The 12,953-nt window shown below is 45.8% G+C and overlaps 1 protein-coding gene across 1 annotated transcript in view; it reads right to left on the bottom strand.

The window, feature by feature from the left end:
• The window catches only part of LOC126262863 (uncharacterized), a 523,085-nt gene that overhangs the window by 81,431 nt on the left and 428,701 nt on the right, over positions 1 to 12,953 (bottom strand). Inside the window, exon 3 of the mRNA XM_049959729.1 lies at positions 7,808 to 7,974. Within this exon, the coding sequence (XP_049815686.1) occupies positions 7,808 to 7,974 (167 nt within the window). The remainder of the gene's footprint in view (positions 1 to 7,807; positions 7,975 to 12,953) is intronic.

The raw sequence follows: 12,953 nt of genomic DNA on the forward strand, positions 1-12,953 counted from the left end.
GCACCACATTTCGAAAGCTTATATTCTCTTTTTGTCTAACTATTTATCGTCCTCGTTTCACTTCCATACGTGGCTACACTCGATACAAATACTTTCAGAAATGACTTCCTGACACTTAAATCTATACTCGATGTTAACAATTTCTGTTCTTCAGAAACGCTTTCTTTGCCATTGCCTGTCTACATTTTATATCCTCTCTACTTCGACCATCGTGAGTTATTTTACTCCCCAAATAACAAAACTCATTTACTACTTTAAGCGTCTCATTTCCTAATCCAATTCCCGCAGCATCACCCGATTTAATTGGACTACATTCCATTGTCCTCGTTTTGCTTTTTTTTTATGTTCATCTTATATCCTCCTTTCAAGACACTATCCACTCCGTCCAGCTGCTCTTCCAGGTCCTTTGCTGTCTCTGACAGAATTACAATGTCATCGGTGAATCTCAAAGTTTTTATTTCTTCTCCACGGATTTTAATTCCTACTTCGAATTTTGTTTCCTTTACTGCTTGCTCTATATACAGATTGAATAACATTGGAGATAGGCTACAACCCTGACTCACTCCCTTCCCGACCACTGCTTCCCTTTCATGCCCCTCGACTCTTATAACTGCCATCTGGTTTCTGTACAAATTGTAAATAGCCTTTCGCTCCCTGTATTTTACCCCTGCCACCTTCAGTCTAGTTATTAGGAATAAAATCCCCCATAGTGGCGTCCTGTCTCTAGCACAGAAAAGTAGAGGTTTCCTCCGATTGCTCCATAGTGCCTCATGAAGGCAGGCTATGTAATAGTGTTGTCGAGCCGTTTGTCGGATGTGAAGCTCGGCGACTCCCTTGGCGCTATTGCAGAGGAGCAGGCTCTGTACTGAGTTTTTTTGTCTCCCATCCCTCTTTATCAAATAGCACAAACTTGACATCACGCAGTACACGCTACAGAGTCGTCTACACTCAACAGAAACACTTAAGAAACAAAAAGTACACTCCAAGGAAAAGTGCATTTTGCGCAGAGGAAGCAAATACCTAGGAGTCTACAAACTAACAAGCCATACGATTCATTTTTCGACTATTATATTTAGGAGACGAATTTGTCCTATCAGAATACTAGCTTCAGTGGAACTTTTGATTATCCGACTGCTGCCTTGTAATTACCAGCGAAGCGGCCATTGACAACAGGAAAACACTAGGCACCATACAACAATACTGACATCGTCATCCACTTGACACAAAAGAACATTGCGAAGAAACACTATATCTGGGTAATATCGACACCGAAGTTCCAAATTCTAATAATTGGTGCATTGAGACTGACAAGAACACTGAAGTTTAGCACATAGCAAAAGATGTTCTCACTAAAACTGGCGAGGATAAGGACTCTACGTAACCTAAAATTACAACACCCTCACAACGTACGTTCATCTTGACAGGAAGTACCCATTTTTTGTCTACATGTGACGCCTATAATACAGAGTGCCTCCCAATTTTTTCGCCAGTGTTATGTACTCTGCAATCGATATTATTATGCAAAACTGTAATAATTTTCTATTTAATTGTAATATGAATACGTCACATGTTGTCTTAACTAACGTAGAATTATTAATGTCAAAAATTGTTATGATACCGGGTAATCACCAATGACAAAAGAGTAACAGCTATGTAGAGAGCATAGTCTCTGGTCGGTGCGACGTGACGTAAGAGAGCCTGCGAGGTAATAAATATTCACTGAGAGCTGAGTGATGGAAATGGCTGCGTGCGCAGGTAGCGTCTTCTGTGTGGCTGTCGTTATGTAAAACCACTTAATATACACTCCTGGAAATTGAAATAAGAACACCGTGAATTCATTGTCCCAGGAAGGGGAAACTTTATTGACACATTCCTGGGGTCAGATACATCACATGATCACACTGACAGAACCACAGGCACATAGACACAGGCAACAGAGCATGCACAATGTCGCCACTAGTACAGTGTATATCCACCTTTCGCAGCAATGCAGGCTGCTATTCTCCTATGGAGACGATCGTAGAGATGCTGGATGTAGTCCTGTGGAACGGCTTGCCATGCCATTTCCACCTGGCGCCTCAGTTGGACCAGCGTTCGTGCTGGACGTGCAGACCGCGTGAGACGACGCTTCATCCAGTCCCAAACATGCTCAATGGGGGACAGATCCGGAGATCTTGCTGGCCAGGGTAGTTGACTTACACCTTCTAGAGCACGTTGGGTGGCACGGGATACATGCGGACGTGCATTGTCCTGTTGGAACAGCAAGTTCCCTTGCCGGTCTAGGAATGGTAGAACGATGGGTTCGATGACGGTTTGGATGTACCGTGCACTATTCAGTGTCCCCTCGACGATCACCAGTGGTGTACGGCCAGTGTAGGAGATCGCTCCCCACACCATGATGCCGGGTGTTGGCCCTGTGTGCCTCGGTCGTATGCAGTCCTGATTGTGGCGCTCACCTGCACGGCGCCAAACACGCATACGACCATCATTGGCACCAAGGCAGAAGCGACTCTCATCGCTGAAGACGACACGTCTCCATTCGTCCCTCCATTCACGCCTGTCGCGACACCACTGGAGGCGGGCTGCACGATGTTGGGGCGTGAGCGGAAGACGGCCTAACGGTGTGCGGGACCGTAGCCCAGCTTCATGGAGACGGTTGCGAATGGTCCTCGCCGATACCCCAGGAGCAACAGTGTCCCTAATTTGCTGGGAAGTGGCGGTGCGGTCCCCTACGGCACTGCGTAGGATCCTACGGTCTTGGCGTGCATCCGTGCGTCGCTGCGGTCCGGTCCCAGGTCGACGGGCACGTGCACCTTCCGGCGACCACTGGCGACAACATCGATGTACTGTGGAGACCTCACGCCCCACGTGTTGAGCAATTCGGCGGTACGTCCACCCGGCCTCCCGCATGCCCACTATACGCCCTCGCTCAAAGTCCGTCAACTGCACATACGGTTCACGTCCACGCTGTCGCGGGATGCTACCAGTGTTAAAGACTGCGATGGAGCTCCGTATGCCACGGCAAACTGGCTGACACTGACGGCGGCGGTACACAAATGCTGCGCAGCTAGCGCCATTCGACGGCCAACACCGCGGTTCCTGGTGTGTCCGCTGTGCCGTGCGTGTGATCATTGCTTGTACAGCCCTCTCGCAGTGTCCGGAGCAAGTATGGTGGGTCTGACACACCGGTGTCAATGTGTTCTTTTTTCCATTTCCAGGAGTGTATTTATTGGGAGGCACTGTTCCGTGGCAAGTTTGGGCAAATGAAGGAAACACTTACAACAGCAAGTAGCTGCCCCTGAATCTGCCGTGGTTAATGCAAGGGCGCTCGTCAATGTTGAAGTTATTCTAGCATCGTCTATACTGTAAGATCGTATAAAATCATTCACGTTGTGTAGGAACTGTGAGGCACTGTTGCTGGTAAATCTTTCGGCGTATAAAGTCTGGTCCACGGAACTCTTCTGTTCCTAACATTTCGTCCAGAACTGTGCTGGACTTCTTCAGACGCGTTGCTCCTCCGTTGAATCTTGCCGACTGTGTATTGGTATTGAGGTTTTTGGTCTCCCTTCTCACATCATCAAGTAGCACAAACTTGACATCACGCAATAGACGCTACACAGTCACCTACAGTCAACAGATACACTTAAGAAACACATCTTGGATTAAACGTTAGGAACAGAAGAATTTCGTGGCCCACGATCTTATACCCTGAAAGGTTTACCGGCAGAAATGTCATATGGTCGAGAAAGCCGTCATTCTATCGTCATGTGGGGCATTACCTAGTGATATGATTTTGATCATTTTTAAAATAATAAGTCAGACAATAGCGTTTTCCTGTTATATTCCTTAACCTAAGTCATTGTAACATAGGCAGGGTCCAAACGTTTCCTGTGTGTGCTAATCCGAGTACCGTGTTTGAAAGAAAAGAACTGAATAAGTAAATTAAAAGCCTGTCAGTTTGCTTTGCTATTTAAAAATTAATTTAATGTAGTTATTAGACACGCATCATATAGTTAACTGCTTGACTTGCGTAACAAGCAGAGGCACTGTTCACTGTGAGTCTGAGAAGCTTAAATAGCAATTATACATAAAATTTCTGAACATCATTATCCTTGAGTGTATTGGATAGGTTCAAAGCTCATTGTCAGTAATGTGTTACAATTCTCGTAACCAAGCACATGATTAGTTTCCAGTCACATTAACTTTCAAAACTGATAAGGAATCGTATTACAAACTATTTCATTAAACTTCAATTAATTTGTGCTTTCTCAAAAACTGCTAGTATCGAGTAATCAGTAGCGTGAGATTACGCAAGTTTCGTCGTTACAATAGTGAGCTTCAGTTCCGCTAAATTCGATGTCGTGTATTTCAAAGCACCTTCCAAGTTATTTCGTTTAACTTCATTATAGTATCCGAAGATATTTATGCAATATTGATTCTAATTTTTTGCTTGTAGTTTTAACCCCGTGTATGTACGCCTTCTGCTGCCACGTGATTATTTCAGTATTAGTTGAGACATCTACTTTTCAGGTCATTACTAATTTAGGGAACAGTAATAGCTGACAGTCCGCAGCTCGTGGTCTCGCGGTAGCGTTCTCGCTTCCCGAGCACGGGGTCCCGGGTTCGATTCCCGGCGGGGTCAGGGATTTTTCCTGCCTCGAGATGACTGGGTGTTGTTGTGTCATCATCATCAACATCATTACGGTCGGAGGAAGGCAATGGCAAACCACCTCCACTAGGATCTTGCCTAGTAAGGCGGCGCGGGTCTTCCGCGTCGTTTCCCTACGCTCTGTAAAGAAGTATGGGACTCATCATCAATTGCCGGCAACCGTAATTATTGATAATCTTAAACTGTTTCACTTGAGTTACCGCTCCCGGTAGCTGTGTGGTGCCGGCACGGTAACTCATCGTGTTCGGTCAGATGGTTAATCTGTAATCTGTAATAAAAAAAACTGAGTTAATGAATCAACGACGAACTGAAACGGGTGTCTTGCGACGTCCGCCCCGAGCAGATTCAAAGAACGAAGACGAAAAAAATGAAATAAAAAAAAAAGTGGTCAGCGCGGCAGAATGTCAATCCGAATAGCCCGGGTTCGATTCCCGGCTGGGTCGGAAATTTTCCTCCGCTTAGGGACTGAGTGTTGTGTTGTCCTAATCATCATCATTTCATCACCATCGACGCGCAAGTCCCCGAGGTGGCGTCAAATCGAAAGACTTGCACCCGGCGAACGGTCTACCCGACAGGAGGGCCTAGTCACATGACATTTACATTTTTACTTGAGTTATTGTGGCCTAGCCGATTCTTGTGGTACCCCGTTTCTTTTAGTACATCTACATCTACATCTACATACATACTCCGCAATCTACCATACGGTGCGTGGCGGAGGGTACCTCGTACCACAACTAGCATCTTCTCACCCTGTTCCACTCCCAAACAGACCGAGGGAAAAAATGACTGCCTATATGCCTCTGTACGATCCCTAATCTCTCTTATCTTATCTTTGTGGTCTTTCCGTGAAACGTAAGTTGGCGGCAGTAAAATTGTACTGCAGTCAGCTACAAACGCTGGTTCTCTAAATTTCCTCAGTAGCGATTCACGAAAAGAACGCCTCCTTTCCTCTAGAGACTCCCACCCAAGTTCTTGAAGCATTTCCGTAACACTCGCGTGATGATCAAACCTACCAGTAACAAATCTAGCAGCCCGCCTCTGAATTGCTTGTATGTCCTCCCTCAATCCGACCTGATAGGGATCCCAAACGCTCGAGCAGTACTCAAGAATAGGTCGTATTAGTGTTTTATAAGCGGTCTCCTTTACAGAGGAACCCCATCTTCCCAAAATTCTACCAATGAACCGAAGACGACTATCCGCCACAACTGCCATTACATGCTTGTCGCACTTCATATCGCTCTGCAATGTTACGCCCAAATATTTAATCGACATGACTGTGTCAAGCGCTACACTACTAATGGAGTATTCAAACATTACGGGATTCTTTTTCCTATTCATCTACATTAATTTACATTTATCTATATTTAGAGTTAGCTGCCATTCTTTACACCAATCACAAATCCTGTCTAAGTCACCTTGTATCCTCCTTCAGTCACTCAACGACGACACCTTCCCGTACACTACAGCATCATCAGCAAACAGCCGCACATTGTTATCCACCCTATCCAAAAGATCATTTATGTAGATAGAAAACAACAGCGGACCTACCACATTTCCCTGGGGCACTACAGATGATACCCTCACCTCCGATGAACACTCACCATCGAGGACAATGTACTGGGTTCTATTATTTAAGAAGTCTTCGAGCCACTCACATACTTGGGAACCAATCCCATATGCTCGTACCTTAGTTAGGAGTCTGCACTGGGGCACCGAGTCAAACGCTTTCCGGAAGTCAAGGAATATGGCATCCTTCTGATACCCTTCATCCACGGTTCGCAAGATATCATGTGAAAAAAGGGCGAGTTGCGTTTCGCAGGAGCGATGCTTTCTAAAGCCGTGCTGATGCATGGACAGCAACTTCTTTGTCTCAAGGAAATTCATTGTATCCGAACTGAGAATATGTTCGAGAATCCTGGAAGAAACCGATGTTAAGGATATTGGTCTGTAATTTTGAGGATCCGTCCTTCTACTCTTCTTATATACGGGCGTCACGTGCGCTTTTTTCCAGTCACTCGGGACTTTACGTTGGGCAAGAGATTCGCGATAAATGCAAGCTAAGTAAGGAGCCAATGCTGTAGGGTACTCTCTGTAAAACCTAATTGGAATCCCATCAGGACCTGGCGATTTATTTATTTTCAACCCATTCAGCTGCTTCACAACCCCAGGGATGTCTATCACTATGTCCTCCACACGGGAATCTGTACGAGACTCAAACGGCGGTATGTCTGTACGATCCTCCTGCGTGAAAGATTTCTCAAATGCTAAATTTAAAGTTTCAGCTTTCGTTTTGCTGTCTTCTGTTGCCAGGCCAGACTGTTCAGTAAGTGACTCGATGGAAGCCTTCGACCCGCTTACCGATTTTACGTAAGACCAGAATTTCCTCGGGTTTTCAGCAAGATCTTTTGCTAAGGTATGACGGTGGTACTGGTTGAATGCTTCGCGCATCGATCGTTTTACAGCAGCACGAATCTCTACTAACTTTTGCCTGTCTTCATTCTCCCGATTTTTCTTGTACCGCGAGTGCAACTGCCTTTGCTTCCTGAGCATTCTCCGAATTGCGCTGTTAAACCACGGTGGGTCTTTTCCGTCCGTAACCCACTTTTTCGGCACATACTTGTCCAATACGTGATTTACAATGTGTTTAAAATTTGCCCGTAATTCTTCCACGTGCATCGTTGCGCAAGTAAATGAAGTCGATTCATTTACTAAGTGGGATGCTAACAACTGCTTATCTGCTCTTTCTAGTAAGAACACTCTCCTAGCCTTCTTGACCATAGTCGTAATAACAACATAATGATCACTAATCCCTGTCTCAACACTAACACCGTCGACGAGGTCTGGACTGATCGTGGCTACCAGTTCTAAAATATTTCCATGACGCGTTGGCTGTCGATTTAGCTGCTCAAGACAGTTTTCGGATAATGTGTTGAAAAGTAATTCACACGACGGCTTGTCTGTACCACCTGTAATGAATCCATAGACATCCCAGTCTATACTAGGTAGGTTGAAGTCGCCGCCGACTAATATAGCATGATCCGGGTACTTCTGCGATACAGAATGTAGACGGATTAGTGAAGGGGGGGGGGGGGAGGGGGGGAGAGTCACAGGCCGTGTTCAGGGAGAGGAGACACGTACCTTTTTTCCTGCCGGCGCAGCAGGCGACCTTGTCCCAGGGTGCGCAGAAGAAGCGCCGCAGTCGTCCGCCGGCGGGGGCGGCGCTGGCGTCGGCGGTGGTCCTTGGCGGCTGCAGGCTGGCCTTCTGGGGGCCGCCGATCACCGACGCCGGCTGGCCCGCCGCCGGCCTGCAACACGGACACCGCCTGTGTCACCAGGCTCCTGCCTTCTACATCTACATCTACATCTACATCAACATCCATACTCCGCAAGCCACCTGACGGTGTGTGGCGGAGGGTACCTTGAGTACGTCTATCGGTTCTGCCTTCTATTCCAGTCTCGTATTGTTCGTGGAAAGAAGGATTGTCGGTATGCTTCTGTGTGGGCTCTAATCTCTCTGATTTTATCCTCATGGTCTCTACGCGAGATATACGTAGGAGGGAGCAATATACTGCTTGACTCTTCGGTGAAAGTATGTTCTCGAAACTTCAACAAAAGCCCGTACCGATCTATTGAGCGTCTTTCCTGCAGAGTCTTCCACTGGAGTTTATCTATCATCTCCGTAACGCTTTCGCGATTACTAAATGATCCTGTAACGAAGCGCGCTGCTCTCCGTTGGATCTTCTCTATCTCTTCTATCAACCCTATCTGGTATGGATCCCACACTGCTGAGCAGTATTCAAGCAGTGGGCGAACAAGCGTACTGTAACCTACTTCCTTTGTTTTCGGATTGCATTTCCTTAGGATTCTTCCAATGAATCTCAGTCTGGCATCTGCTTTACCGACGATTAACTTTATATGATCATTCCATTTTAAATCACTCCTAATGCGTACTCCCAGATAATTTATGGAATTAACTGCTTCCAGTTGCTGACCTGCTATTTTGTAGCTAAATGATAAGGGATCCATCTTTCTATGTATTCGCAGCACATTACACTTGTCTACATTGAGATTCAATTGCCGTTCCCTGCACCATGCGTCAATTCGCTGCAGATCCTCCTGCATTTCAGTACAATTTTCCATTGTTACAACCTCTCTATATACCACAGCATCATCCGCAAAAAGCCTCAGTGAACTTCTGATGTCATCCACAAGGTCATTTATGTATATTGTGAATAGCAACGGTCCTACGACACTCCCCTGCGGCACACCTGAAATCACTCTTACTTCGGAAGACTTCTCTCCATTGAAAATGACATGCTGCGTTCTGTTATCTAGGAACTCTTGAAACCAATCACACAATTGGTATAATAGTCCATATGCTCTTACTTTGTTCATTAAACGACTGTGGGGAACTGTATCGAACGCCTTGCGGAAGTCAAGAAACACGGCATCTACCTGGGAACCCGTGTCTATGGCCCTCTGAGTCTCGTGGACGAATGCACGTCATCTCGTTCCGAGTCCACAGTGCACGACCATGAAGGAAAGCAAACGGCGAAACTGTAGTTTGTAAGTAGGAACAATACACTATTAAATTTGCACGTGGTTTGGGAGCGCACAGATGTGAAATTTGGTACACAGTCAGCAACAATGGTTCTTATGCGCTGGGCATTAACTAGAAATGAGCGTCGATGACATATTTACATTTACGTGTACCTACATATTCCGCAAGACAATGCATGGTGCAGTTCGGAGGGTACCTTGTGCTACTACTAGTCATGGCTTTTCCTGCTCCACTTGCAAAAAGAACGAGAAAAAGATGATTTTCTACAGGGTGGTCCATTGATCGTGACCGGGCCAAATATCTCACGAAATAAGCGTCAAACGAAAAAACTACAAAGAACGAAACTTGTCTAGCTTGAAGGAGGAAACCAGATGGCGCTATGGTTGACCCGCTAGATGGCGCTGCCATAGGTCAAACGGACATCAACTGCGTTTTTTTTAAATAGGAACCTTCATTTTTATTACATATTCGTGTAGTACGTAAAGAAATATGAATGTTTTAGTTGGACCACTTTTTTCGCTTTGTGATAGATGGCGCTGTAATAGTCACAAACATATGGCTGACAATTTTAGACGAACAGTTGGTAACAGTTAGGTTTTTAAATTAAAATACAGAACGTAGGTACGGTTGAACATTTTATTTCGGTTGTTGCAATGTGATACATGTACCTTTGTGAAATTATCATTTCTGAGAACGCATGCTGTTACAGCGTGATTACCTGTAAATACCACATTAATGCAATAAATGCTCAAAGTGATGTCCGTCAACCTCAATGCATTTGGCAATACGTGTAACGACATTCCTCTCAACAGCGAGTAGTTCGCCTTCCGTAATGTTCGCACATGCATTGGCAATGCGCTGACGCATGTTGTCAGGCGCTGTCGGTGGATCACGATAGCAAATATCCTTCAACTTTCCCCACAGAAAGAAATTCGGGGACGTCAGATCCGGTGAAGGTGCGGGCATGGTATGGTGCTTCGACGACCAATCCACCTGTCATGAAATATGTTATTCAATACCGCTTCAACCGCACGCGAGCTATGTGCCGGACATCCATCAAGTTGGAAGTACATCGTCATTCTGTCACGCAGTGAAACATATTGTAGTAACATCGGTAGAACATTACGTAGGAAATCAGCATACATTGCACCATTTAGATTGACATCGATAAAATGGGGGCCAATTATCCTTCCTTTCGTAATGCCGCACCATACATTAACCCGCCAAGGTCGCTGATGTTCCACTTGTCGCAGCCATCGTAGATTTTCCGTTGCCCAGTAGTGCATATTATGCCGTTTACGTTACCGCTGTTGGTGAATGACGCTTCGTCGCTAAATAGAACGCGTGCAAAAAATCTGTCGTCTCGTAATTTTTCTTGTGCCCAGTGGCAGAACTGTACACGACGTTCAAAGTCGTCGCCATGCAATTCCTGGTGCATAGAAATATGGTACGGATGCAATCGATGTTGATGTAGCATTCTCAACACGGACGTTTTTGAGATTCCCGATTCTCGCGCAATTTGTCTGCTACTGATGTGCGGATTAGGCGCGACAGCAGCTAAAACACCTACTTGGGCATCATCATTTGTTGCAGATCGTGGATGACGTTTCACATGTGGCTGAAAACTTCCTGTTTCCTTAAATAACGTAACTATCCGGTGAACGGTCCGGACACTTGGATGATGTCCTCCAGGATACCGAGCAGCATACATAGCACACGCCCGTTGGGCATTTTGATCACAATAGCCATACATCAACACGATATCGACCTTTCCCGCAATTGGTAAACGGTCCATTTTAACACGGGTAATGTATCACGAAGCAAATACCGCCCGCACTGGCGGAATCTTGCGTCATACCACGTACTTATATGGTTGTGACTATTACAGCGCCATCTATCACAAAGCGAAAAAAGTGGTCCAACTAAAACATTCATATTTCTTTACGTACTACACGAATATGTAATAAAAATGGGGGTTCCTATTTTAAAAAAACGCAGTTGATATCCGTTTGATCTATGGTAGCGCCTTCTAGCGGGCCAACCATAACGCAATCTTGTTTCCCCCTTCAAGTTTCGTTCTTTGTAGTTTTTTCGTTTGATGCTTATTTCGTGAGATATTTGGCCCGGTCACTATCAATGGACCACCCTGTATATGCCTCTGCACAAGCCCTTCTTTCTCTTATATTTTATCTTCGTGATCTTTGTGCGAAATGTCATCTTTGTGGAGGGAATGAACGCTTGTTAGGAAAAAAGTATGACTGGTCCTCAGCAACATTGTCATGCAGTTACGAGCGCGCGCGGCCAGTGGTCTGTATTGCTGGAACGCAGGCGCCCGTGGGACAGAGCATTTCGCGTGCTAAATGCCGTGACCAGCGCAGCGCGCTGGCCGCCGTATCAGTGGCGCATTACCGCAGATTCCCATCACTCAGCGTGGGATGAAAAAGCTGGCCGCTGGACGAAGGCCTCCGAGGCCGCAGCTGCACTCGGCTCGTTAATCACGCGAATGCCTTCCGGTCGCCAACAACGGCGAGCCTAGGGGCGAGCGAGCTGCGCTTAACCACAAGCCACGTGGGCGTGGCTAATGCGCGACTTCACCGATAGCTGTCGATACACGCTCCCAATTACCAAGATTAATGGAACGTCGTGATAGTAACATGTCGGACGCAGTGCGGCGTTCATCGTGCCGCTCTCTGTCGCTCCTCCCGTAACTGCGGAGGATTTAAAAAATCCTGTGCTGTATTTCTAATACAGCAAGCTCACGATTATTCAGGTGCGCATTATCCAACTGGAGAACTGTCTCAGCATAGTTGTGAGATTTTTGAAAAAAAAAAAAAAAAAAAAAAAAACCTAAACGCCTGAGGTGTGCTGTAGTCTTCACTCGCAACACTGCTTTGATGCAGCTTTCCACACTAGTTATTTCCGAACAAGCCTCTTCATCTTGTGGCGTTTATGTTGCACTTCGAACCTTGTTTTATTGTTGTTGTTGTCTTAAGTCCTGAGACTGCTTTGATGCAGCTCTCCATGCTACCCTATCCTGTGCAAGTTTCTTCATCTCCCAGTGCCTACTGCAACCTACATCCTTCTGAATCTGCTTAGTATATTCATCTCTTGGTCTCCCTCTACGATTTTTACCCTCCACGCTGCCCTCCAATGCTAAATTTGTGATCCCTTGATGCCTCAGAACATGTCCTACCAACCGATCCCTTCTTCTAGTCAAGTTGTGCCACAAACTCCTCTTCTCCCCAATTCTATTCAATACCTCCTCATTAGTTATGTGATCTACCCATCTAATATTCAGCATTCTTCTGTAGCACCACATTTTGAAAGCTTCTATTCTCTTCCTGTCCAAACTATGTATCGTCCATGTTTCACTTCCGTACATGGCTACACTCCATACGAATACTTTCAGAAACGACTTCCTAACACTTAAATCTATACTCGCTGTTTTATTACAGCGTGTCTAAAATATCTAAGCGTTTAATATTTGCGCTGCTGTCACTGCGAACAAGCAGGAACTACGGAGTATCCACTCCACATGTAACAGGCGGCCACAGAGCGTGGGAGATGTATGAGAATATGCCGCTTTCTGCTGGAGCGTCGACAGAGAGCAGTGACTGAAGTTTCTCATACTGAGCATATGGTTGGTTTGGGGGATTAAAGGGACCAGACTACGTCGGTCATCGGTCCCTTTTTCCAAAAAAAAAAAACTAAAACCACCCAGAG

This window comes from Schistocerca nitens, chromosome 6, assembly GCF_023898315.1.
Source record: "Schistocerca nitens isolate TAMUIC-IGC-003100 chromosome 6, iqSchNite1.1, whole genome shotgun sequence".
NCBI lineage: Eukaryota > Metazoa > Arthropoda > Insecta > Orthoptera > Acrididae > Schistocerca > Schistocerca nitens.